Here is a 27,716-nt window from a genome sequence, read left to right on the forward strand (position 1 = left end):
AGGCAGCAGCACCCAGCCCACTGAGCCCTTCTCCTGCTGGGGCGGACTTCTTCTAGAGAGGGAGAAGTCTTCCATCCGCTGTGTGAGCAGAGAGGACGGGAGGGTGGTGAGGAACCGCCAAGTCTCTGGGGACCACAGCTGGAAGTGAGTGTGGCTCCTCTCCCTCTGTCTGAGATGGAGGGTGGCCCCCAGGAGTGGGGAGGGAGGGACCCAGGCAACAGGGCCAGATGGATATAAGACCCAGCATTGTCAGTGACCAGCTCTGTGACCTTAACTTGACCTAACAGATTCTCAGTGTCCTTACTTGGGAAAGCTATGAAATAACCCTGTGCACCGCTGTGAGAAGGGCCAGAGTTGCCTACAGATTGCTTAGCTCAGCTCAGCTCATAGTAGGTCCTCAACAAACAGTCTTTGTCGTGGCGAGTTGCCTTGGCCTGTATTGAGGGTTGAGACGTGGTGGCTGTAGCTGGCACCCCCTGCAGTAATATGCTCCAGGATTCAAAAATTCCTTAGGAAGAAAAGAGACTCCCGCCCTCCTTGCCTCAATGTGCCCCGCGGCTGTGCCCCAGCGGGCCAAGGCCCATCTGATGCAAATCCGAATCCGCATTCGCATTTCACCGAGGAGTCTTTTGGCCGGAGGGAGTGGAAGGACCTGCTCGGCTGGAACGTTTTTTTTTTTTTTCTCTCCCTCCCAGGCGACGTCCGATGGGTGTGTCGGGCAGGAGGTGATATTTGACGGGCCCGCCGGAGCCGGCGAGCTGCTGCGGAGCCAAGGGCACCAGGCATTGGGCGAGAGATGGCCTCCCCGGACCCGCCGCCCGCCACCAGCTACTCCCCGCCCGACGTGCCCCTGGGGGTCTCGCTGTTCCTCACCATCCCCTACGCCTTCTTCTTGCCGGAGCTGGTGAGTGTTGCCTCGTGGGCCACCTGCAGAAGGGGAGGGCCTGGGAGAAGCTGGCCGGTGGCTACAGAGCACTCCCTGGAGAAGGGGAACCCGGGCCAGAGTTGATGTGGTCTCCGATCTCCCGCACGACTCAGACTCAGCCCAAACGTCCCTAATCCCTCCCTCTGCTCCTCTGGCTTCTGCAGTATGGGTGGGTTTCCTCCTTCCAAAACAAACCCACCACGGGTGACAAGCAGGCCACTTGGTGATTGGAGGGGCTGGGGTGGGGGGAAGAGCAGGGGGAGGATGCTGCTTAAATATCCTGGGTCCTCAGGAAGGTGTTGGAAATGGATTTTTATATGGTTTCTTTTCAACAATTCCTTGCTTGTTTCGGCTTTTCTAAAGTTCAAAATGGGGGAACTGTTTCCTTCTGAGAGAAGGTCTTCCCGTATTTTCTTAATTGTCTTGTCAGCTGACTTTGAACTTGGACTTGTAGACTCTGCTCAGGAGGTAGCTTTTGACAACATCTGCCATAAAACAGTTGTGTGAGACGCCCTGGTCACACACTAGAACGTGTCACTGCGTAACTTACTCTCTGAGGTGCCCTACAGCTGAATGGTGGCCCTGATCCCTGCGGGGGGCAGGCTGGGGGGGGGGGGGGGGCTCGCGTGTTCCAGTCTGCAGAACTCTGCATACAGTGTCAGTCAAACTCCAGTCCTCTCTGAGCCGGCTGTCACCGTCCCCTTTCTACTTGTGGGGACACTAAAGTCTAGTGAATAATTCAGGGCAAAGGAGTTTGTTTCGTTTTTTCCAAACACCTTGTGAAATATCTAGCTTATGGGTGATATTTTCTCACCAGCTCTAAATTTGGCAGTGCTGGCCCCAGGCCAGGGAGGGAAAGGTAGAAAGTGGTTCCGGCTTTCAGTCGGACCTGACCAGGACCTGACCAGCCCTCTCGTGTCATCTGCCCGAAAGCTGGGCCTGATCGAGTGACCCCGTGGCAAACTCATTAAAGCGCGCCCATTGATGGCACCAAGAAAGGGAGGGCAGGCAGGGCAGGCCCAGCATTTGGGTGGCTCCAGCTGAGGCCCCACCCAAGAGGCAGGTTTCTGCCAGGCCTGAACCCCGGGGGACATACGTATGGGCATCCTGCCAGACTGATGACATCTTAGTGCTCCTGAAAGTTCTCTGTGCCCGGACCCAGGCGTGTTCCTCACCTCAGAACAACCACATGAACTGCCAGGATCCTGGTTAGTCCACCACTGCATACTGAGAGCATGATTTATGTCAATCTTGCAAGCCCCTGGTACAGGGCCCGCCTTCCCAGGTTCCCTGTCTGCAGGAGGGAGACTCACGAGCACTTCTCCACAGTCAGACTATGCTTGAGGCCGTGACTGTCCTGGGCTGGGACACCAGCATGAGAGACCATCTGACCTTGTCAAGCCGGGGAAGGGGCCAGGCATACCACTCAGGAGGCGGTTTTGGTGTTGGATCTCAAAAGACAGGCTGGATTTCCAGGCTGGCGGCCAAGAAAAGGAAAAAGGCTTGGAGTCCAGGAGAGACCAGCAAGGCAGGAGGCTGGAGGGACAGGGCTTACAGAACTAGGGAGAAACCCAGGGGAAAGTGATAGTGAGAGGGGCCTCTCATGGACCCAACCCCATGATGCTGGGCTCCTTATGCTGGTCTCTGGGGTCTTAAGTATCTTAGGGGGTGAGATATCGTCATTGGCTTGATTTTTTTTTTCATTTATTTTTCTGTTGAAGTAACTTTAGACTTACCGCAAAGCTGCGTGAACAGTACAGAGAGTTCCCATATACTCTTTACTCAGCTTCCCTTAAGGTCCACATCTTACCTAATTTAACCATCAAAATCAGGAAATTAGCACTGATACTTTCGTTGCTCAACGGTTCTAATAAACCTCATTCAAATTGTGCTGATTTCCCCACCCATGTCATTTCTCTGGTCCAGGATCCAGTCCAGAATCCCGCATTGCATTTGCTTATCTGATCTCCTTTGTCTCCTTCTGTCTTTGTCTTGACACTTTTGAAGAGTGCTGATCAGTTACTTTGTGAATGTCCTTTCATTCGGCCTTGTCTGATGTTTCTGCATGACAACTTTAGTTTTAATTCACAAGTGATCCTTATTCATCGTGGGAATACTTAGAAAATGCAGAAATAAATATAATTCATATTTATGCGTGTATATATATACACGCATATATATGTATGCGCATATATATGTATGCGTGTATGTATATATACACGCATATATACATGTATATATATATATACACGCATAAATATGGATTTAATGGGGTTATTCTGTACATGCTATTCTGCACCTGCCTCTTCCTTAAATGAGCATTCCAAGCATGAACTACAGAATCAAGTGTGCTTGCCTCATAGTGGGCCAGGGATGGGGAGGTAAATGGGAGAGGACGGAGAAGGTCAAGTTGGTCGGTTGGTTCTGATCCCATTGAGCAGAACACGTGCTGGGCTGGAGAGGAGGGCGAGATCAGCCTAGCAGAAACGCCTCTGTCCCCGGTCACCTGGGCATGCTGCCCACTGCCACACACTGGGGCTGACACCAGAGCACCAGGCCTTGGAGTCCCAGCAGATTCTCAGTCTGGGGGCTTGAGGCATCGTAGACACACATGTGTTTTTCTAAGGACATGAGTCCAGAGGGTGCATTCTAAAACCAGGAGCTCAGGCCAGCAAAAAGGGGCAGAGCAAGTGAAATCCATACCCAGATACAGATGTAGTCCGTGGTGGGGGTGGCCCAGAGTGGAGGTGGTGGTGGTTTCCTAAACACCCACTGTGACATCTGGAGAGCAGGGTCTGTGCCCAGGGCCTTTCCATGGGAATGAGGGGCTCAAAATACAAGGAGAACAGAACTAAGGAGGAGCTCCAATGAGGCCCTGAGCTCTTCCCCTCGGCTCCCCTGAGGCCCCCCTGCCACCCCGGCTGCCAGCAGCAAGCAGTCGGGCTCTTTTGCAGTCATGACAATGACAAACTAGGGTGGCATAGATTCCAAGAGAATTTTCCATGTTCCCTACCAGCTCTGCACCCAGAGACTGCTTTTACAGGTCTTTGCCTAAGTTGCTTTATCTTACACTCTTTAACATTAAAATGCACATTTGAAAAACATGTATTTTGCAGTAGTTAGAGATTCATAGGCAGTTACAGATATAGCTCAGAGAGGTCTCCCCCAGCTCCCTACGCGCCCCCGCCCCCCGCCGGTGATTACATCTTTTATAACACTGGTCCCATCAAAACCAGGTAAATGACGTTGGTAAAATATGTCCACACTTCTGTGCCGTCTTCTCATGCGTGTAGATTCATGTCAGCACCGCAGTCAAGACACAAAACTGTTCCATCACCACAGAGATCTTCCTCCTGCTTGCTTTTTATAGTCCCCCCAACCCACCCTGTCCTCCCTCACCGTCCCCCCAGAACCCCCGGAAACCATTAATTCCATCGCTATAATTTTGTCATTTCAAGTAAGTTATATAAATAAATGGAGCCATAGAGCATGTGGCCTTTACAGATTGGCCTCTTCCATGCCTCAGAACCCTCCTGAGGGGCACCCAAGTTGTGGGGGGTGTGCCAACAGTTCCTTCCTGTGATTGCTCCTAGTGTTCCAGGGCAGGGACATGCCGTGGTTTCTTTAACCATGGACCCATTGAGAAACATTTTAGTCGCTTACTTACAGTGTTTAGCTATTCTAAATAAAGCTGTGTGAACGTTCGCATGCAGGCTTTAGTGTGGATGTTGTTTTTACCTCCCTGGGAGAATGCCCGAGTGTGACTGTTGGGTCGTATCATGAGTGTATGCCTACTTCCTGTTAAGAAACTGACAAACTGTTTTTCCAGAGTGCCTGTACCATTTTACGTCCCCACCAGCGACGGAGGAGACTTTTTTTTTTTTTTTTTAGATTTTAACTTTAAAATTCATGTTTTGTTTGGTTTGCCGTTGAATTCAGATTTCCCATGTGAAAACGATGTTAATTTCAAAATGTGATCTTCGAGGGCGAATCAGTGCATTTTAAGGTGAGAACAGACGTGGTGTATTCCATCCGGCTTTCGTTCAGAGAGTGTGTGAGCCGGCTGGTGCCCAAGCGGGGCAGGCTGGCGACCAGGTGACTCACAGCACCACACCCCCCAGCTCCTGATGACCCAGGCCCACCTCTTCAGCGTGCACATAGTTGGGGGCGGGTGGGGGGGAGGCGCTGATTACCTGATTACCTGCCCGGTGTGAGTTGACTCATCTTTTTTACAAGATGACAGGGGGATCCCAAGAGCTGACCCAGGCGACTGTGACCCAGGGAGTGTTCTATGAAACAGAGTCCAAGGAAGTCTTTTGATTTTAAACCTTTCACTAGTTAACTTAATTGATTCGATGTTTAACTAATTAAAAAAGAAACAGCTAAGAAGATTTCTGGAGTCAGCCAGTTAAAAGATGAAACAATTCGGACACACTGGTGTTTGATGTGTTCAGCTTCGTAATTCGCTTGCACTGTGGCCAGAGGGAAACACTGTGATACCCCTAGAAGCTCATTCCAGAATCTTCCAGCTGAGAAAGGTCACCTTTATGTCTTGCTTAAACGCAATCCCCAGCTTTACCGTAATTTCAGCCTGCCTCTTCTTTTACTCTGTTTATATGTAAAAGCCTGTCCAAAAACCTGCTGGCCCTCAAGCGGTTTCTGGGCACCTGTGCCGACTGAAGTTACTGCGGAGGCTGAGAGAAGGAGTCAGGGCTCACATCAGGCCTGGCTCAGGGCAGGTGCCCTCCCCTCTGTCGTGACATCCCCTTAAAGCTGGGTTTTCAAAGGGAGAAATCCTTTCCCTTGTTTTTCTGTGCTTCCCTTTCAATTCTCCATACTGTGGGGAGTGTTTACTCAAAAGTAAGCTCAGTTTGCCCATTTTATTTCGTCCTTGTTGCTTCTGTCCCTCCCTTCACCCCCTGCCTCACCCTCATTTGGCCTCCCCCTACCCGCTCCTCTGCAGGATGAGGGGACTAACCACCTCCATGCCCAGGGTGCCACTGATTCCCACCATAATGCCCCAGGAGGCCCCCTGCAAGGGACAACATGGAACAGGGAAGGAGGATTACAGAGTGGGGCTGGGAAAGAGCCAGGCCCTGGGAGGGAAGGACAGGAGGGGCAATCTGGGAAGCGGTCGATGTCAACCTCCCCGAGTTGTTTAGACCCGCTTTAGCCTCCCTGCACCAGTCCCACCCTTATTCTGGAGGCCCCCAGTGTGTTCAGGTTCAGTAAAATAGAGTCATTCAGAACCAGGTGGAGAGCCTGGCTGTGCTACTTAATTGCTGTGAGACCCTGGGCAGATTACTTAACCACTCTGAGCCTCAACAATGGAGAAAGTAACAGCAAAGATCTCGTAAGACAGCCCTGGGGTCTCAGTAAGGACATTCCCAGAAGACAATACCACGTTGCAACCGCTCCAGAAATGTGAACGCACGTGTTTTATTATTGTTTGTCATCCGGACCTCTTAGTAGAAAGTATGGGTCTCTTGTGAGAAACTTCCAGCTGTGAACCAACAGCTATTTATTGAGATGCTACCACTGCTAAGAAGGTTATTAACAAAGGGTATTTCCCAAGATAGGAAAGAGAGAAAAGCCAGGGTGCACAGCCCCCCATTGCCAAAGGCTCCAGGAGCTAGCTAGCCTTTAGGATACGCTGACTCAAGGCAGGGGCTTGGCATTCTTGAACGGTTTGGATTGAGGGATTAGATGTTCGCTTGTTCAGACTAGGACTTCCTGTGACCAGGCAGTTAACAAATACATGCCATCAGGCTGTAAGAAAAGAGGGGACTGCCATACCTCAATGCCACGTAGTCACTCAACAAGTATTTATTGAGCGCCTACTCTGTGCCAAGCATGGGGATATAAAGATGACGAAGAAAGACATGACCCCTGCCTTCTGGAGTTTGATGCCTAATGGGGCAAAGGGAGATTAGCCAAGGAGATCCATAAATGGAGCTCGGCTGTCAGGGTGCAGGAAGAAGCAGAAACCACAGTGGGTACTGCACACAGAGGGGATTCGACACAGGGACTTGTTTATGCCGTTGTTGAAAAGCTGAAAGAGTAGAAAGGAGATGCTGAGGCCGCCAGAAATAAGCACCCGGAGTGGCTGGAGTCCGGAGAGGGTAGCCAGTGCTCGGACATCCAGAGGAAAACCGGCCCGGCTGGTTCTCAGGCCTCTGAGGAGGGGCACGGGGACCTTGGGGTCGGAGCCAACGGCTGCTGCTGCTGCCAGAGTGACAGTGACAGGACCCAGACCAGCCAACAGGAAGCCCCCACCACCCTCCTCCCATCCCAGGCCCCCTCCAGGCCCCCACCAATGCCAGAACCTAGCAAAACTCCAACTTCTAAGGGGGCTGGGAATTGTGGCCTGCAGAGTTCCAACCCACATCACAGAGCAGACCACACAAGGGCGGGCTTGAGCTGAGAGACCCTTGGAACTAACCGGTATGGTCCACGTCTGCACACGCCCTCCTGCCCAAGTCTGGACTTCCCCCGACCGTCTGGCCATCCCTGAACTGGTGGCCAGTCTCAGTTCAGACAAGACAGGCTCCAAGCTGCCGCTGGAAGATCAGCCCACAAGGACGATTTCCCTTAACTAGTAGGTGTTTTGAAGGAAATAACTGGGTCCTCTTGCAGAGAGTAGCAGGGCACATTCTGACCTGCTGGAACACAGGGAACCCCAGATAAGAAGTCTCGTCAATGAGAAGTGCCCCACCTGCTGCCAGCGCCCTTCCAGGAGCTCTTTGCCTAGAGAACTTTCCCCTGGGGCACAGCTGATCTGTGGGAGGCAGAAGAGGTTTCTGGAATGTTGTCCAGATTGGCAAGTGGCAGGAAGTGGGCCCAAGTGGGGGGGGGGGGGGCCCACACCAGGCTTCCCTGGCCTTTACCCCTCTCATCTCTGCCAGACCCTCCTTTGCCTCGTCCCATACCTGCCAACCAGCCCTGCCTCTCAGATGTCACCACATGGTCAGATCTTCCCCATCTCGGCCAGAATAGATGTCTGCTTGGGGCCGACGCAGGGCTTGCAACAGAGCCAACCCATAACTCAGGTTCCCACAGCCTTTGAGACACAGACCCCACCCTCCCACCTCAAGCTATACCTAGAAGGTCCAAGGTGGGTCTGAGAGGAGGGCCAGATATCACAGGGGTCCCCAGAGTCTTCTGACCTGTATCAAAAAAGCCCAACTCAGCTCCTCCCCTTGGAGGGAATCTCTGAGCTTGGCCTTTTCTGCTTTCCAAGCTGGTCACAGCCCATCCCACCCCCCATGCCCATCTGGACCTTCTCTCTGCCCAGGTGATGCTGGATGGATGTGGGAGGGGGGTGGTACGTCTATTTGAACATCGTCCTCTCTGACACACATTTTTATATAGTCCTTCCTATGTGCCCAGGGGTGGGGGGGTGGGGTGGGGGTGGGGGGGTGCAAGCAGCAGGGGTAGGAAAGCATCCCAGGGAAGCCCCTCTGCTCTCTGAGGGAGGACGCTCCGGACCTGGAGAATTTCTAGGGCCTGTGAAGTAATGGAGCAGGAAATGGGTGGGGATGAAACAAATGGGTGTTTGTCCCCATTCTGTCCCGGCTCTGGCAGAAATGCCAGTCTGTGGTTGGGCCAGAGTGGCAGGCCCAGAAGGTGTCGGCTGGTACCACTTGCATGGTAATCAGGCCCAGGGAGATGAGACTGAGCAGCTAGGGAGTGGAGGGTCCAGCAACCCGCCTCCTGTCTCCTCCTCAACTCGGCAGCATGTACAGCCTGCTTTGTGCCAGGCTCCGTGCCCTACACTGGGGACACAAAAACCACAGGGCCGAGTCCTGTATCCAAGAGCTCGGGGCCTGGGGAGGAGGCAGTGGAGAGAGAAAATAACCATGAGGGAGGTCACTCCTCTTGATGCACTCGGGACTTGGCAGTCAAGAGTGGCTTCCTGGAGGAGGTGACCCTGGTCTGGTCCCTGCCCTCAAAGGTCTGGTCATAGACAGGTGGGGGAGGGGGAGCTGAGCAGGAGTCAACCAGGACTAGAGTGAATAGTGATATCACTACGGGTCCTCAGTGCCTGACAAAGAACAGGATCACGGCCATCTTGGACACAAAACATCTGTGGGCTCAGGTGGAGAACCTCCCCTGAGCCCGACTCCTGGGCTCGTCTGGTGACTTTCTGGTAACACGCGAAGGGACGTGAGCTTGATAACCATAGTGGGAGCCAAAGAGAAAGAGACCGAGGTTGGAGGAAGCCTGTCCACCAGGCCACCTTGGGGAGCGGGATGCATTTATCTGCATTTACATCTTTTCTGTACTTTCTAACTTTTCTAAGGTTAAAAAAAGTTTTAAAAAGGGAGGGTAAAAAACATTTTTGCCCTAAAAGTGCGTAGTGTTTTCGTTTTGTTTTGTTTTTTTAAAAGAGACAAGAAGGAAAAGCTCTTTAGACTTTGGATGGGTAAGAATGGTTTTATTACCCTACTTTATGAAAATCTGTACTGCTCGGTCAATAAAAAGCTGGGTCAGTGGGGGGGTGCAGTGGCCCTGGGGGAGGAAGCCAGGAGGGAGGGGAGGAAAGCGGAGGAGGCCCCGCTGACTCACCAGCCCCTCCCCCTGCGGCGGCATCCTGCCCCTCCCAGGCACACACCCCAAGGTAGGCACAGACTTTCCCCAGCCAGCGGCCAGCCCCGCCTTTGCCTTATGGGTACCAAGGCCTCCTTATATGATTTGTTCTGCCTGGAACGGTGGTAGCTGGAGCTCTGGCCGGCACTATTGTTCCTGGAGTGGACCGGATAAGACGTGGGCCCTCACCGGAGGCCAAGGGGCCTGGGCCACAATTTCCTGCTAACCTTAAAGCCACAGAGAAAACTCGCCCTCTGTGAATCAGGATGTAGTGACTCAGTGTTTGGAAGTGTCCTAGGTTAAATTATGGAGCGTTGAACTTCCATACAATGCTAGCTGTGTGCGGGTCCTGGATTCCAGTCCAGGCCTGGCGCGCTCCCATGAGTAACTTTGGGAAAGTCGCTTGGCCTCCCAGAACCGGTTTCCTCCCCGCCCCCCCCCCCCTCTCCGTACGAAGGAGGTAACGATTCTTGCTCAGAAGCTTCACAGGCTGGCAGCCACTGACTCAAGCACGGGAGCTGCCCCATGGGCTGTAGGCAGCACCCACGTGGGCACGAGGGTCTCCGAGCTGGGTGAGGACCGCCCAGGAGCGCCCGGCTCCCCGAGGCAGCCTAGAGGAGGCCAGCGTCACCCAGCTGTGTCTGCCCTGGCTCGTCCACACTGAGTTCTAGTCACTGCAGATGTGGGACACTCCAGGACCCCTCCCACCTGTCCCACCCAGGGCTCCTGTCAAGTTTCGTTCCTGCTCCCTTCCTCTCCCAGGCTCACGCGGCCCATATGGGCCCCAGTGTGGCCCTCAGGTCCCCGATGGGCTCCTGCTATGGCAGCCGTGCTATGGACCCAATGTCAAGAGTGTCTGCCCCAGACAGTGCTGTGGAGGAAAGGACTGTGGAAGGGGGTGCGCACCAGCACAGGCAGAGGTCCTTGGCTAGAGGAAGGAAGGCATTCTAGAGCAAAGGTTTCCCCCACACCGACTGGGGCCCACAGAAGAGAGATGTTTTCGTGGCAACCCGGTACACGTGTGTGCAGGTGTGCATGTGTGGTGTATGTGTGTGCAATGAAACAACAGATTCAGGACACTGTTTCCCTTTCCCATGGGTAACGTACTCCTGCTTGCTAGTCCAGCCTACTTAGTTTTTTAATGTTGTTGGCGACGAACTAAGTGGTTTTCACCATGAATCTCAGCCCACATTTGGAAGCCCCAGGGCTGGGGGCACTGACGGAGGCTCAGCGAGACTGACGCAGAGCGGGGAGAGTCAGGCAGGCTGGGCTTGCAGGGCCATGGCCCGAGTTTGGTCTGCGGGTCACGGGGAGCAGCAGGGTGTTCTAAGAGGGGGGTGGGGTCCCAGGCATCCCAGCTGGTCCTCGGCATGCCGTGCCAAGGGCTGTCGCCAGCTCAGACTGGCTTGAGCAGAAGGGAACGGACTATGTCACGTTCTGGGAAGTCTCGGCCAGCTGTACCTCTGGGCTGATTCTTTCGCAGCATAGCTGCGTCGCCAGGGCCCAAGCCGTTTCCCTCCACCTCTGTCCTCTTCCGTTTCATAGCTCCAGGCCTGATACCAGACACAGCAATGGCCAGAGCAAGAACGGAAACGGTCTCATCTTGGTCTCCTTAGGCAGGAAGAACCCCTTCCTGGGAGTCCCCTGGTGTCTTCCCCCTGGAAGGGCCAGACTCGGTCACACAAATGTCCCAGCCTGGGCCTGCGATGAGCCTAGTGAATGGTGGAAAGTCACGCCTCCCTGCCCACGCCTCCTACCAGTAAGCCCAGTTGGGAAATTCAAAGATACAAGTTAAACGAAGGCAACCATCTCTGTAACGCTATTTCCTGTGTCATTGTCTGTAACGGGAAAAGCTGGAGACATCCAATGTGCAGGCACAGGGGCCTCATTGAGTAAGTGACATTTTTCAGCTTGATGGAGTGTAATTGTGGCATTGAAAAGTGCAGTCAGTTGTCATTACTGGATTCTCTCTTTGCAAACGTATGTAGTCGCGACAATTTATTCGCAGTCGCTAAACAATACTCACAGCACTCTCGTGGTTATTGGCGGGCCCGTACAGAGCAGCAAAACTTTTGGGTTGTCTGAGGTGCATGTTCCCAGCTGAGGCCGAGCAAGACGCTACCCTGTGCCTTCTTGTCTCAGCTCTCATCCTGTAAACAAGAGTGCTTTCCAAAGTCTGTCTGGGGGCACATCTTTCACATTTTTGCGCTTCTCGTTGGTGATTTTGCTGTTTAAAATAGCCCCTCGGTTCGTGCTGAAGTGCTGTTTAGGGTTTCAGCACGAGAACCCCGTGAGTTGCCTTTCATAGACAATAACGTGCTCGACAGGCTTGTAGTGCTGTTGGCCAAGAGTTCAGTGTTAACGACTCAAGAGCATATATTAAATAAGGGGTCTTTACACACACACCTAACATAAAGCTATGCGTTGAAGCACCTCAAATAAAGGTACGTGTTGATCAGTTGATGAAAATACCGTGACCAGAGATTTTGCAGGAACCTAATGCCTACTTCCCCTGGGAGCAAATGACCCCGTGTTCACAGATTCAGTGCTCAGGCCAACTGAATAGAACGAGCTTGCGTACCAAGAATCAATTTTAGTATCAAGCCACGTAGCAAAATCCAAAAATATATAAAGGAGAATACAAAATGCATGTCCATCACGATTTCCAGCTTTATAGAAAATACGTATGCGCGAGCACTAGGGCTGGAAGGGGACCTAATATACCAAAAAATTCCTTTGCTGTTAACATCATTTTTTACAATCAGTTTTAAAAAATCTTAGGGTTGAGGGGCGCCTGGGTGGCGCAGTCGGTTAAGCGTCCGACTTCAGCCAGGTCACGATCTCGCGGTCCGTGAGTTCGAGCCCCGCGTCAGGCTCTGGGCTGATGGCTCGGAGCCTGGAGCCTGCTTCCGATTCTGTGTCTCCCTCTCTCTCTCTGCCCCTCCCCCGTTCATGCTCTGTCTCTCTCTGTCCCAAAAATAAAATAAAAAACGTTGAAAAAAAAAAAAATCTTAGGGTTGAAAAATAGTAACAGCTCTCCTTCCTGCCACGTGGTTTGGGTTCGAGTCATTACAATCGCCCTGGAGTGAAGGCATTTTGAGTTAATATCACCCCCCCACCCCCCCACCCCCACCCAGGGACGGACACGTGCTCCAGCACAAACACAGTGGGTCTGTCTGAAGGAGGATTTTGCACCAGAATTACGGGGTCCAAAGCACAGCCCCAGGATGAGTTTCGTCTTATTTTTTCCCTTTTAAAGAACGTGCATCAGATAGTTGCACACACCGGCACCTTTCGTGACAGTCCAAGCATCCCATCACTGGAGGAATGGATGCGCAAACTATGTATGTGGTGTGTTCGTGTTATGGCCTATTATTCGGTCGTTAAAAAGGAAGGAAAGTCTGACACAGGCCGCAACAGGGATTAACCGTGAGGCCATTATGCTCCGTGAAATGAGCCAGTCGCCAAAAGGCAAATCCTGTATGATTCCACTCACATGATGTCCTCAGAGGAGCCGAATTCATAGAGACAAAAGATTAGGACAGGGAAGGGGGAGGGGAGAGGGGCCATCAGTGGGACCAGGAGCCCCCAGCTCGCTTGGCACCGTTCCCTCCTGGGCCTCACTGTCTTCATGTGGGCCTTGTCCTCCCGGCCTGAAGTTTCTGAGGCTTTGTGGTGGAGCCTGCGTTCCCCCAAGTCCCAGGGAAGGGAAAGAGAGGCAGTGCTTCATGAAAATTAAGACAAGCGGTAAGCAAAGGAATGCGGTGCTGGTGGTGAGACCCACCACGCTGAGCTACTGCCCAGCTATGCAGAAAAACCTGCCAGCAGGGTATCGCCCCAGTGCTCCTCCCTGGCTCTCACCCCCTGACCTGCCCCGCCCGAGCCCACACCTCCCGCCTCATCCCGGAGTCCCGGCCCGTGCAATCTGAGACCGTGCATCCTTTCGACTCCTCCTTTGCCGTTCACATGGGGTCATCTCCAGGGCGGTGTCTGTCTTCAGAACCTCTCCATGCATGAAGTTCACCTGCTCTGCCCATCAGGGGCCTCAGGTCCCACCTGCTCTATTTGGGTGGACGGATTCATCCTCCCCAAAGAACAGGTGATTCTCCGGTCTCTCCCATTCAAAAGTCTTGACCTTTGAAGCCAGCCTCCATCATCTGGCACAGGGTTTTCTTTCTTGCTTTGTAAATATAAAATTTTTTTTTAATTAGTTTAAACATTCAACACCCTGTCAAGTAGTTCTCCTGGGAGCCTGGGGCACTGGTTGGTTTATTGGGTCTCGTTCCAGAAACATTCTGTGCATCTGCAAACAAATGCACCTACACGCACACATACATTTTCTTCTTTTTCTACAAAAATCATAGCACACTGGGCGCGCTGGTCTGTGCCTTTTACGGTTCTTAGAACTTGTTCCCTTTGGCATACAAAGATTTTTTCATTCTTTTTGAAAGCTGCTGAGTGTTCCGCTGTGCAAACATAATTGCTTTGATTGGTCCTCTCTGGATGCACATTTAAGATGTATCTTATCTTTTCCATAACCAGCAAGGCCCCAATAAACAACTTTGTACTTTCACCATTTTGTTCCTGTGCATTATTTATAGGACAGACCCGAAAAAGTGAAATTATTGGATCAAACAATATGTGTATTTAATGTTTCGATTGATATTGTCAAAATAATACAGCAGTTGATGGCACTGTTACTTAGCCTGGAGATGACAAGGGATTTCAACCTGGGAGCTGCAGGTGGGCTTTGAGGGTCTGCGAGTCCCCAGATCTGTAGACAAAAGTCGTACGTGTACATAGGTACATTTTTCTAGATGACCGAAACTTCCATCGACTCCTCAGAAGGATGTGTGTCCCCTAAATGTTCTCTCACTCACCCAGCTGGTGGTTCTCCCGGCTCCCCCAGAAGTGAACTTCCCCTCCCTCAGCAAGACTGGCCCTGAACATTCCCTCCTCTGGCTCCTTGTCGGGGAACATTCCCTTCGGTCTTCTGTGCCATTCCAAATGGTTATGGCTAACATGGCCAACAGTACCGCACGCTCACCGTGTGCTGGGGAGACTTAGCTAGTTCTCACGAGAATCCGATGAGAGAGGCGATCCCCACCTCCTCTGTTTGATGGACAAGTGCATGAAAGTACAGATGAGTCAAATAACCTGCCGAGCAGGCAGAGCTTGAATTGGAACCCAGGAGGAAGGATGCTGCGTCCATAAACAGGGTGGGTCAGACAGGAAACAAAGAGAGAGGCTCCCAGGGTTCTCAGGTCCTAACTGCACCACCTGGGGAACTTTTCACAATGGGCTCAGTCGGAATCTCTGGGGCAGGACCTAGACCCTGGGGATTTCTCAGAGTCCCCAGATGGACTTTCAAAGACCCCAGGAGTAACAGGACTCAGAGGGGAAGCCCCAGGCATCCACGTATTTTAGAATCTCCTTGCCTCTACACCATACTTTTTGTTGCTTTTTTTCCTTTTTTTAAGCAGCAATCACAATAATAAACATTGGGGGGAGAGGGTATAACGATGGGCACAGCTGCCTTCCGAAATAATAAGCATCCTCCCCCCCCCAAAATGACCCCCAAAGGGGGCTTTTCTGAAAGTATTTTTTCAACTCACAGACTTCAGTTTAGTTGCTGTATTTCAACCCACAGCCGTTATCCTTATCTGAAGCTCAGATTGTCCTATCAAATTGTCAACAAGACCCTTCTGAATCCTCCTGACCTAACCCCAGGTGCCTCTGAAAGTTTTCTCACTCTGTGGTGTGATGAGATGCCCGGAGTCCAACTTCTCCGCCTCCCTTCAGATTTCGGTTCAGCCTTTGCAGATTGCATAGACGAGTGATCTGTGTCCGTTCGTGAGAAACAGACTCTGAACCAAGTCGTACTTGAAATCCACTCGATCACAATATCTTACTATGATAAAATATTCTTCCACTGTGAGGGCCAGCCCCAGACATCTAAAAATATCTCCTGCTCTTGGGAAAATACAAACTGAAGGTTCAAATAAGAGAGCAGTTTAGCCTGCCAAGAAAATTTGGAAAGCTAAATATAGATTTAAAAAAAAGAAAAAAAAAAGTAAAGACAAATACTCGAAACTGGCTTACCTATAAAGAATCCAATCTAGACTGCTTGAGGCAGAAACGAGGTAAGAAAGACTGGGTTTAAATTCGCCCGGAGTTTGTCCTTGGCCCTGGTCCTTTCTTCTGTCCAGAAGGTAGAGGGTGGGGAAATAAAAAATAACATTCCCCTTCATGACATTGATTATGCAACACTAAAGCCATTTCAAGAAGATTCTCAGGCAAGTTGAGTAGATACCCAAGCCCTCAGAGGCCCCTGCCCTCAGGCGTAAACTCTGGTTGCCAGAAGAGATCCAGAGCTGTCCTACCCCATGTCCTGTGTGACCTCAGGTCTCAGTCCCCTCCGATACGGCACCACCTCACACACTGTGGGGAGAACTTAGTGTGATGTGTAAATAATGTGCATCTGGCAGCGTCCGCCCAGGGCAGCCTCTGATGGCGGGGAGGGGGGGGGCCCTCGGCAGGCACTGATAGGCACAGTGGGGCTCAGGCACTCTGGCACACCCCCCAGGTCTGGCAGAGGCGAACTGGCAATAAGCAGTGTCAGGTATGAAGTGGCAGTTCTCTGGTCTCAGAAAGTCCAAGGAGTTCGAACTGCTGTGTAGACTAACCAAGGCTGTCTAAGCAAATGCATCTTATCAACTGTAAAGCACCTGATGAACATGGAGTGTCATCATTGATTCCTTCTGAAGGATGACCTTTGACCCCATGCCCACCCACCTTGTATTAGGGCCTGTGCCGGGCACCAGGAATACAGCGGTGAATGGCACACAGCATGCTCTGCCTTCCGGGGTCTAAAATGAGTCTAAAATTTGACGAGCTCCGGCGCGGTCACTGAGTCCCAAACACCATTGCCACTAGCAGCTAGCATCGTTTGGGTGTTGACAGGGTGCCAGAATTTTTATGCACTTCCCAAGTCTCGGTGGGGAGGATGCTTAGCAGGTGCCCCAAAGCACCAGCAGACCCCTGTCACTGAGATCAACATGCAGGAGCCCAGTTCAAGGGGGACAGCGGCTTTTGTCCTTCAACGCCCCCTCTTCAGGACACGCTAACCAACTTACTCACAGGTGGTTCCAGGCTCAACCTAAGACTTGCAACATTCACATGGACACTGACTATTGAGATCTGGGGAAATGTGCTCCCAGAGCTGGTCTTTACGTGAAGGTGAAGCTTCTGAATGTGTTGTCCAGCCCAGTAAGAGCCTTGTTTGTGGTCACCTTCCTAATCTGTTTTGGCTTCTCCATTCCTGTTCCTTTTCTCTCCTTAAGGGCTCATAAATTCTCTGTAAATCCAAAAGTGCTTTTCCTCTCCAGAATAACAGCAGTGGAAGCCTCATCAGGGACAGTGGACATATCCATGTCTATGTTTTGCTTACTTGCTCCCAGAGCTGGTCTTTACGTGAAGGTGAAGCTTCTGAATGTGTTGTCCAGCCCAGTAAGAGCCTTGTTTGTGGTCACCTTCCTAATCTGTTTTGGCTTCTCCATTCCTGTTCCTTTTCTCTCCTTAAGGGCTCATAAATTCTCTGTAAATCCAAAAGTGCTTTTCCTCTCCAGAATAACAGCAGTGGAAGCCTCATCAGGGACAGTGGACATATCCATGTCTATGTTTTGCTTACTTGTAAGGTGAGACCTGCTTGTCCCAGGAAGCCAGGGGTATGTTATGAAAATGAGAACTGAAAGTTGCATATCTTTCAGTTCACCTAGACAGAAATAACTGGACTTGTTTAATCCAGAAGTTCTCTAATAGCATCATTCAGAAGTGAGCTACTCCCACAGTCATTCAGAACCAGAATTCACCAAACATAGGAGGGAAAAAATGAACAGGAATGAAAGTTAACAGAAGCCACAAACTGCAGAATCAGGCACCAAGACTGAGGAAATGGAATTATCAGGTATCGAATATGAAATTAACGCCAAGCAAAAGTAGTACAAAGATACCCATGCTTCAACACAAACTGCAGAACTTCAAAGACAGAAGACTCCCAAAGCCGCCAGATACCAAAGACAGATTCCTACAGGAGAACAGCAGTGCAATGGACAGCTGCCCTCTCAGCAGCAACAATGGAGCTGGAATATAATGGAAAATATAGAAAGATGTAGAACCACTGAGAAAATATCTTAGAAGTGTGGAAAGGAAATAATTGTCAGGGTGAAAAATAAGAATATTTTCTGACAAATCAAACTGACTACTACCAACTGACCTTTCCCAAAGATACTACTAATGATTGTACTGCAAGAAGAAAGTGGTCCCAGAAAGACTATCTTCATGACCCAAGGTAGGGAAGGAGTTGTTAAACTTGACCAAAGAAGCACAGTCTATAAAAGAAAAGGTGAGCATATTCAATTACATTAAAATTAAGAACTCTGTTCATCAAAAGGCATCATAAAAATGTGTGAAACATGTGCTCGAGGAATATATTTGCAATAATTCGCACAGCCAACAAGATCCACGCTATTAGAAAGAATTACTGTGAATCAGTAAGAAAAACAAACCCATAAGAAGTTTGGAACCAATAAAAAACAATTAAAAATTTTACAGAAGATGAAATGTATGCACGTAAGGTCAATCTTATTTGTAATCATAAAAATTAAAACCTAATGAGATACACAGAAGATTCCAAGGAATCTACCAAACAACTTCTTCGAGTAAGTGAATTTAGCAACTTGCAGGATACAATATTAACACACAAAATAAACAGTCATGTTTGTATTACTAACATTGAACAACTGGGAAATGAAGTTTTTATTTTTTTAAGTTTATTTATTTATTTTGAGAGAGAGAGAAAGAGAGTGAATGCAAGCAGAGAAAGAGAGAGAGAGAAAGAGACAGAGAGAGAGTCCCAAGCATGCTCCAGCTGTCAGTGCAGAGCCCAACACAGAGCTTGATCCCACAAACCACAAGATCATGATGTGAGCTGAAATCAAGAGTCAGGAACCTAACTTACTGTGCCACCCAGGTGCCCCAGGAAATGAAATTTTTAAAAAAGCAATACTGGGGCGCCTGGGTGGCTCGGTCGGTTGAGTGTCCGACTTCGGCTCAGGTCATGATCTCACAGTCTGTGAGTTCGAGCCCTGCGTCGGGCTCTGTGCTGACAGCTCAGAGCCCAGAGCCTGTTTCGGATTCTGTGTCTCCCTCTCTCTCTGCCCCTCCCCCGTTCATGCTCTGTCTCTCTCTGTCTCAAAAATAAATAAACGTTAAAAAAATAAAAAAAAAAAAAGCAATACTATCTACAATAGCTCCCCCCAAATAAAATACTGAGGCATAAATATAAGGAAGTGTGTACAGTATCTGTATGCTAAAAACTACAAACTATTGATAAAAGAAGACAAAGAAATGTCAATAATTGGAGAGGCATACCATGTTCATGGATTGGAAAACTCATCATAGTAAAGATGTCAATTCTCCTCCAAATTGATCCATAAATTTAACACAAAGCCCCAGAAGATACTGTAGATTTTGACAATCTGCTTCTAAAATTGTGTGGAAGGCAACAGAACTAGGGAAAGGGATGAGTTATCTCCTGAGATGAGCAGAAATGTGAGCTACCTGCACTGATAACTCTTTCTGATTACTGTAACTTTATGCAAAGTTTTAAATCTGGTGGTGTGCTTCCTCCATCCCTCAAATCTGGGAGCCATCCTTGGCTCTGTCTCTTCATCACTCCAAATCTCCAGTGGTCTCATAGTCCAACACATTTTTTTAAATTATTTTATTGCTTTATAAAAGAAAAAAATTTCCCACCATGCAGTGTGAGAAGTAGAACACTATCACTTGTTACACTCATTCCCAAACCCATCACTCTCTCCCTCAGAAGGGTCATTCTCAGAAGGTGCAGAGATGAGTGGGTTCTGAGGGAATTAGGACGTGGCAATGAGTTCAGATTTTGTAACTGTTGGATTTGAGGATCTTGAGGGGGCAAAGACAGGCCTGGGGTGGGGCAAATGAGATGCTCAGGGTGCAGAATTTAATAAGGCGCTCATTCCCGGGATCCTGCAAGTACAAAGCTGGCCCCTGCTATGAAACATCTGAGTAGAGACATCCGGTGGCAAGTGGATGTGTGGGACTGAAGACCTGGAATTGCCAACCTATACGATGCTTAGAAGCATAGATTTAACAGGAGTGAGGAGAGGGAGAACCAAGGAGGCTCACAAGGATATTCTAAGGAGAACCCAGGAAGGAGAGGAGCACAGAAACTCTGAGACAAACCAATAGCAAAACTACTTGGTGCTCATGTTGACCCTTTCCCTCAGGCCTCTCCTCTAACTGAACATGCTGTTTAGTGGACATTTATTTCTTTCCCTGGACTCACTAACATGGGTATAAACCCAGGCTAAAAGCAAACAAAGGCAGAGTCCACAGAAAAGATTTGGTTTCTCCACCAAGAGGATAATAAAAGGTTGGACAGAGTTGAGAGATGATTAAACTGGAATAGTATTGCCCAACTGCTACCTGACCACAGGGTGTCAGATACTATAACCCAGGGGCCCAAGCTAAATGCACACAGGGCCAGGCAGGCATGGTGAGTGAGTAAAGGGAACCAGGAGAAGGAGAGCACTATTCCACAGAGAAAGTGAGCAACATAAAACCTGCGACATGGGGCGCCTGGGTGGCGCAGTCGGTTAAGCGTCCGACTTCAGCCAGGTCACGATCTCGCGGTCCGTGAGTTCGAGCCCCGCGTCAGGCTCTGGGCTGATGGCTCGGAGCCTGGAGCCTGTTTCCGATTCTGTGTCTCCCTCTCTCTCTCTGCCCCTCCCCCGTTCATGCTCTGTCTCTCTCTGTCCCAAAAATAAATAAAAAACGCTGGAAAAAAAAAAAAAAAAACGTGCGACACAAGGGCGTGGAGTTGGGGGTGAAGGGGATGCGGTCCACTGAGGACTCTGGGTCCTTTTTAAAGAAACAGTCACAACTCATTTCAACCTACTCTGGCTTGGGAATGTGTTCAACTGTGGCTAGAACTATAGACTTCTCAAGAAACGTCTAAAATCAAAATTTTTCTTGTGAAATATCCTGTTTCAAATGTTGGCAACTTATTCAGAAATGTATATAACGGCTGTATATGTCAACACTGTTTGGGCCAAGAAGACACATCCACAAACCAAACTGCCCAATTCCCTCCACTGGTGACCTCAGTGTTAACCACTTGAGTTTTCTAACAAAGTCTACTCTTGCTCGGGGCCAGCCTTCCTTCCCCATTTCCCTCTTGCTTCCCCCCTAACTTCATCTGCAGAGCTTGTAACCCGGAGACAGAGGAGAAGAGGGATGCCCTGCAAAGGGAACTATGCCCGACACAAGCAAATGAAGGTTCTTGTTTTATTTTTTTTTTCTTACAGATATTTGGGTGCTGGGTCTGGATGCTGGTAGCTGCCACCCAGGTAGCAAACGCCTTGCTACAAGGATGGGTGATATATGTCTCACTCACCTCTTTTCTCATCTCCCTGATGTTCCTGTTGTCTTACTTGTTTGGATTTTACAAAAGATATGAGTCCTGGCGAGTCCTGGTAAGAACCAGAGAGGGTGACCCAAGCCCTTGGATTCCTCCTGATGTCTGTCCTGGGTATTGTGAGGACAAAGGGCCTTCTGGGTGGGGAAGGAGAAAGGCTGAGAAGGTAAATGACTTCATTGCTCCATGGAGAAGGTGAGGACTGTTTTTTTTTTAATTTTTTTTTTTAACATTTATTTATTTTTGAGACAGAGAGAGACAGAGCATGAACAGGGGAGGGGCAGAGAGAGAGGGAGACACAGAATCTGAAACAGGCTCCAGGCTCTGAGCTGTCAGCACAGAGCCCGACGCAGGGCTCGAACTCATGGACCGCGAGATCGTGACCTGAGCCGAAGTCGGACGCTTAACCGACCAAGCCACCCAGGCGCCCCAAGTGAGGACTGTTAAAAAGGGGGATCCCCCCCACTTCAAAAACGGTGTACATAAGTAAGGCATGAAGAATGACTAATTACAATCATTTCAGATGGCATTTGAAAAGCAGAGACCAGGGACCAGAGGCCTTTTCAGGGCTGGGTCACTATGGATCCAAGACTTTTTCATCTTCACAGGTTTACTATTTTTTTTAACGTTTATTTATTTTTGAGAGAGAGGTAGAGCGCATATGAGAGCAGGGAAAGGGCAGGGGAGAGGCAGAGAGGGGAGACAGAGGATCCAAAATGGGCTCCACACAAACAGCAGAGAACCCGATGTGGGGCTTGAACTCATGAACCGTGAGATCATGACCTGAGCTGAAATCAAGAGTTGGACGCTTAACTGACGGAGCCACCCGGTGCCCTTTCCTGTGTTTACTATTAAGCCAGAATGAAAGCATTTCTCTGCCGCAGCAAATTTTTCATTGTATTCCCCTCCATCATCTTCCTTGTTAGGAATATACATATTCTATATAAAGCACATTCTGACGCGTTTCCCTTTAAATTTTATTTATGGTGAAATCATGGGAGCAGCATTAAAGGAAATGATAGTAGGAAAAAAAATCACCCAATCCCATGGTGCTCTCACAAACACTGGGTGCATTCTCCTATATTCCTTGCAAATTTTATGTAAAATGTATATATAATCACATTGAACCAATAATTTTGGATGTCAGTTCTTTCATTAATATTATGTCATTACATTGTTTTCATGTCACATCATCTTGATAACCATTTAAAATTTTTTTTTTGTTTTGGGGCTCCTGGGTGGCTCAGTCGGCTGAATGTCCAAGTTCGGCTCAGGTCATGATCTCACAGTTCATGAGTTCAAGCCCCACGTCAGGCTCTGTGCTGACAGCTCAGAGCCTGGAGCCTGCTTCGGATTCTGTGTCTCCTTCTCTCTCTGCCCCTCTCTCACTTGTGCTCTATCTCTTTCTCTCTCTCAAAAACAAATACACATTTAAAATAAAATAAAATAAAATAAAATAAAATAAAATAAAATAAAATAAAGTAAAATAAAATAAAATAAAATAAAATAAAATAAAATAAAATAAAATAAAATAAAATAAAATCTTTCTGTATTGAACAATTTAGGACATATACGAAAGTAGGGACCATTATATTATGGACCCTCAAGTAACCATAACCCAGATTCCTACACTACTAAGTGTTAAACACGCTTGCAGCTCCTAGCCTTTTTTTTTTTTTTCTCCTGAAGAATTTTAAAGCAAATCCAAAAGATGTCACTCCATTCTATACATTTCAGTCTGCCTCCAAAGAAACATGCAAACTTCCTTACGTTACGACACTTACATAAAGTTATTAACAATAATTCCTCGGTATCATCTAAGACCCAGACCGTATGCAGATTCACCCGATTACACCTGAAATGTCTTTTTACAGTTGGCCGGTTCGATCAGGATCCTCCCAGGGGCCGTGCGTTGCACTTGGTAGTGAGGGTTCTTGGGTACCTTTAACCTCCAATGGCTCTCCCTGCCAGGGACGCTGTTGAAGAAAGCGGGTCAGCTGTCCTACAGAAGGTCCAACCTTTTGGGTTTGTCTGTTTGTTTCTTCCTGGTGAGATGTGACTTGGTCCTCCAAGTCCCTGCAGTGAAGATGGGTTCACACCTTTCTGGAAACAACATTCCGTTAAGTGGGTTCCAGTCGTATCACATGTGGCAACGGGTGGCCCCTCTTCCACTGTGACAGGCTTACCCATCAGCTTTTCCCCTGATACTTTTTTTTCGTCTCCTAATAAGTTTTCCTGAGTTGAATATCTCATTAGGGGTTGCAAAATGCCAATTCGCCTGTGACAACATTCCTTCCAGAACTGATAACCATTTAAAAATTTTTTTTTCTTTTTTTTAACGTTTTTTCATTCTTACTTTTGAGACAGAGAGAGACAGAGCATGAACGGGGGAGGGTCAGAGAGAGAGGGAGACACAGAATCTGAAACAGGCTCCAGGCTCTGAGCTGTCAGGACAGAGCCCGAGGCGGGGCTCAAACTCACGGATCGTGAGATCATGACCTGAGCCGAAGTCGGACGCTTAACTGACAGAGCCACCCAGGTGCCCCCGTTGCCGTTTATGAATCCGCTATTGTTCACCAGAAACCCTGCGAAAGAAAAAAGCAGGAGCCGGAGGAGCAGGCTTGTCTCGTTTGCCCCCTCCGCCCGGCTGTGTGGTCAGAGAGGGAAGTGTGCACCTGCGTAAGTGCCCGCATGACGGTGGCCGTGGCCTCTCCTCTTCCTTTCCAGGACAGCCTGTACCACGGCACCACTGGCATCCTGTACATGAGTGCCGCTGTCTTACAAGCACATGCCACCATCGTTTCTGAGACCGCGGACCTGAGGAACTACTACATAAACACCGCAGCCTCGGTGAGTGCCGAGCAGAACACGGAGCCACTGGTGGGGAGCACATCGAAGGGGGCTTAATTCTGTCTGCTGTGGAATGGGGGGCCCTGAGCCTCAGACTGAAGGGGGCTTGGAGGAAAGGAGATGTGTGTGTGCATGTGTCTGTGTGCGTCTGTGTCTCTGTGTGTGCTGTGTGTGTGTGTGTGTCTGCACGAGCTCAGGGGGTACCAAGCCCAAGTTCAGCTGCCATCTCACGTCTTCTGCTTCCCCACCCAGCCTTGCCCTCAGAATTCCTTTCTCTAAAACCCAAGCCGGAGCACATTTCTCTCTTCCATGGGAAGAATTTCCACGGCTTGTGGAAAGGAACCCCAATTCCTCGGCGTGGCTGAACCGTTCCAGTGTCCTTTTATTTCAATGACAGAAGTCCACAGGGCTAACGCGTTGGCTGATAGAACCCAGGGCCAGGTGGCCCGGCCAGTCGTGGGAAGAGCAGGACCCCCAAGACCTTAGGTCCACTAGGACCAGAGACAGCCAGCGCTGCTTGCCTTTCTCCCTTTGTGGAATGGCGCCCTCACATGGCCGCTTGATCACAGCCAGCAGCTTCCTCCTCTGGCGGCCTAACTTTCCTCAATCCTGCCTCCAACACTTCTTAGAAAGGACCTAACACCCAGGCTGGGTGAGAGCCCAACACCGACCGGTTGCTGTGACCAGAAAGATCCAGGCCTGGGTCAGTCTGGGGGCTCCTGCAAGGATCCGGTGGCTGGAGGAAGGGGTGTTGGCATGGAGTGTTATTCCCAATTGTAAGAATGGGGTGCCCGACAAGCACTAGGTGTTTCCAGCCTGTCCGCCTCCTTTCCCTCTTCCTCAAACAATTTTAAGTCCCTTAAACTCCCAACTAACGCCAACGCCCGCACACCACCCTTCCACGGTCTGGCTCGGCACCCTCTGACCTCTCTCCCCTGCTCACTCTCGGCCAGCTGCTCCAACAACCTGGCCTCCTCGCTGCTCCCTGACCACACAGAGCCTGGCTCTCGCCTCCACCCCGACAGGGACGCCCTTGCTCCAAATCTCTCACCTCCTTCTGCTCCTTTCTCACATATCACCTTTTTGGGAAGGCTTGCCTTTCCCCCTCCCCAGCGGGCCCTGTATTTTCTCTGCTTTATTTTCTCCTGGGCACTTATCCCCACCAAACCAGCTACTCTACTGGTTTAGCTTGCTTCTTTTCTTTCTTTCTTTTTTTTATTTTTTTATTTTTTAACACTTGTTTATTTTTTGAGAGACCAAGAGAGACAGAGTGTGAGCAGGGAAAGGGCAGAGAGAGGGAGTCACAGACCCCAAAGCAGGCTCCAGGCTCTGAGCTGTCAGCACAGAGCTCGACGTGGGGCTTGAACTCGTGAACTGCGAGAGCATGACCCGAGCGGAAATCAGATGCTCAACCAACTGAGCCACGCAGGCGCCCCTATCTTGCTTATTTTCTGCTTCTGCCACGGAAATGTGAGCGCCGTGAGGATAGGAATTTTTGAATGTTTTGTGCGCTGTTATAGCTACTGTCATTTTTGAAGTATAGCAGGTGCCTGAAAGGTATTTGCTAAATGAATGAGCGAAGGAAGGATCGAGAACAGGGTGTGAGTGGACAGTGGGGCAAAGCGAAGCTGGAATGGCCAGCCGGGCCTGGAAGGCCTATCAAGGGCAATGGCCTCCATCTTGAGAAGCAAGGACTCAACCACATGAGGGGAGCAACACGATCACATCTTCCTCTTGGGACAGATCAGAGGGGAAGAGTGAGCAGAAGTGGGCAAGTTGAGGCACGAAGGATGATGGCAGCCAAGACAAGGGAGAAGTGGGCGTACCAAGAGATAGGCAGGCAGTACGCGCAGATGAGTTTGGGGATGGCTTTGGACGTGGTGGTGGGAGAAGGGAGGAGTCAGGCTGGTGTCTGGCTTGGGCAGCGGGAGGAGGTGAGGGTCCTGGAGCCCATTAAGCTCGTGAGGCTACAGAGATCTCAGGAGTCCAGTCCGGACCCAGGTGCAGGAGGGGTGGGGGCGGCCGTCTGGCCATGACTAACACGGAACCTCTCGTCTTCTGCCAGTTCTTCGCCTTTATGACCACCCTGCTCTACATTCTCCATGCCTTCAGCATCTATTACCACTGAAGAATTGGGGAGCCGTGCTGAAGGGAGAAATGCCCTGTGAACACCTGGGTGATCGGCTCCCAAAAGTAGTTTTCAACATCCACCATCTGGATGGTAAACGGAAGATCAACAAAAACATCGATGGGATGGACAGGCCAGCTTTTCAGGCTGAGTGACCAGATCGCACTCTGGCGCATCTGTTTGGACGTTGTAACTCATTATGGTGAATATGCAAAGGCTGGGGGAGGGGGTGGTTTGCTTGTGTGTCTGTTTGGCTTGGCTTTTGCCTGGGAAGGTAACTGTCTCATCTGACAAAGAACCTCGCTCTATTGGAAAACTGATATCCGCAGCCCTCGCCGCCATTGAGAATCCCACATCTGCCATCGTCACGCCTGTTTGGGGACTCCGCCCCAGCACTGAGTGAGGTTCCCTAGAGCAGGTTCACGGGGACGTTCAGTCTCGTTTTCTTAAAATCAAAATGGTGCTATCAGTGCCTTCAGATCTGAAGATCCACAGACCTTGCAAGTTTGCATGGCTCTGCCTTTGCTTTGGAGCTGTGGTCCAAACCCGCCCTCCTTGCCCCCCCCCCCCCCACCGGGGAAGCTGACAAGGACGAGCCACACTGAGCCCCCACTCCACTCCCCCTTCCCTTTCCTCCCCATCTTCATAAAAGCAACGTTGAGGGTAGATTTGTGGGGAGAAATAAGTGACTGACTCTACAGTTATACAGTAAGACCTGGCAGAGGGGAAGGAGGGTTGGTCCTGCTTCTATTTCCCCGTAATCAGGCTGTCAGAGAACTTCCAGGCCACAGGACACCTGTGCCAGAGATCCAGAAACTCACCCCTAAGGACTAGAAGCCACCTTCTCCCTCAGGAAAGACCATCAAGGAAGGAGGCAGAACATTCCACGCAAGGATTCTCCTGTGGGCTTCTGTCCCACCTCGTGGGACATCTCAGGAGGCAGGAAAGGACCCCATGCCAGGGTCTCTGTTCTTCCACATGCACCTGTTCCCCCTGCGTCCCCTTGACTGGGGCCAGCAGGGGCCTCATGCGGCAAAGACATTGGTGATTTGGGGGCATTCTCAAAGAAAAGGCTGGCGTTATGCACACAGACACATAAAATCGAGGTGCTGTTTTCAAAGTGAGTGTTTTCCCGAAGAAAGCTGTGCTCGCAGACATATCTTCGTCTGCGCAGGGGTCCAAGCCCCGTCCTCTGTCTCTGCACTGGGTTTCCTGACCCAGGCGAGTCGGGCACAGCCCCATAACTGCATGTGTCTGCTATGGTTTTGACATGAAATAAATTATTACGTGAAAGGGACTAGTCTTAGCCAATTCCAGGACTTACAGTTTTGTACCAACTTTTTTCTGCCCCTGGGGGCGGGGGGTGGGGACAGGGAGCCACCAAAGAGAACTCTCTGGCTGCAAAATCCGGCATCGTTGACCACTCCCTTTCTCACCACGGTGATATCTTGAAAAGCCACCATTTATCTCTCACTTTGTTGCCTGGGGTGATTACTGTTCAATATTTACTGAGTAGCCGTATCCAAATAAAAGCTGTTTGTACAGTAAAAAATACTGATGGTCACTTTCGTGACGTTAGCAGCTGGGACCGGCCGCCATCGCACACATCCATTCCACACCCGGCCTTGCTTCTGGGGCCGCTGAAAGGGAGGCCCAGCTCGTCTCCAGGGCTTGGGGCTCATGTCATTCCAACTTCTGTAAGGACAGCT

The 27,716-nt window shown here is 50.1% G+C and overlaps 1 protein-coding gene across 3 annotated transcripts; it reads left to right on the forward strand.

Annotated features, from left to right (window-relative positions):
- The first annotated feature begins 11 nt into the window (after positions 1 to 11).
- MALL (mal, T cell differentiation protein like) lies at positions 12 to 27,561 on the forward strand. Of its 3 annotated transcripts, none has more exons than XM_019445555.2 (5): positions 28 to 144; positions 696 to 904; positions 20,920 to 21,087; positions 23,757 to 23,879; positions 25,992 to 27,561. In XM_019445555.2, the coding sequence occupies exons 2-5, from the start codon at positions 797 to 799 to the stop codon at positions 26,160 to 26,162; spliced, it is 570 nt and encodes a 189-aa protein (XP_019301100.2). In that variant the 5' UTR covers positions 28 to 144; positions 696 to 796; the 3' UTR covers positions 26,163 to 27,561. The 3 variants fall into 3 exon arrangements, with proteins under 3 accessions (XP_019301116.2, XP_019301100.2, XP_019301109.1); XM_019445564.2 differs by having other exon boundaries at positions 38 to 144; positions 25,945 to 27,561; XM_019445571.2 differs by lacking the exon at positions 20,920 to 21,087 and having other exon boundaries at positions 12 to 144.
- Positions 27,562 to 27,716: the final 155 nt, after the last annotated feature.

This window comes from Panthera pardus, unplaced genomic scaffold (assembly GCF_024362965.1).
Source record: "Panthera pardus isolate Hobbes unplaced genomic scaffold, ASM2436296v1 HiC_scaffold_26, whole genome shotgun sequence".
Classification (NCBI taxonomy): Eukaryota; Metazoa; Chordata; class Mammalia; order Carnivora; family Felidae; genus Panthera; species Panthera pardus.

Coding starts and splice junctions, on each gene's coding strand:
- MALL (XM_019445555.2), top strand. CDS start 797: ATGGCCTCCCCGGACCCGCCGCCCGCCACCAGCTACTCCCCGCCCGAC. Junction 21,088..23,756: donor ATGAGTCCTGGCGAGTCCTG/GTAAGAACCAGA, acceptor CTTCCTTTCCAG/GACAGCCTGTACCACGGCAC. Junction 23,880..25,991: donor ACATAAACACCGCAGCCTCG/GTGAGTGCCGAG, acceptor CCATGCCTTCAG/CATCTATTACCACTGAAGAA.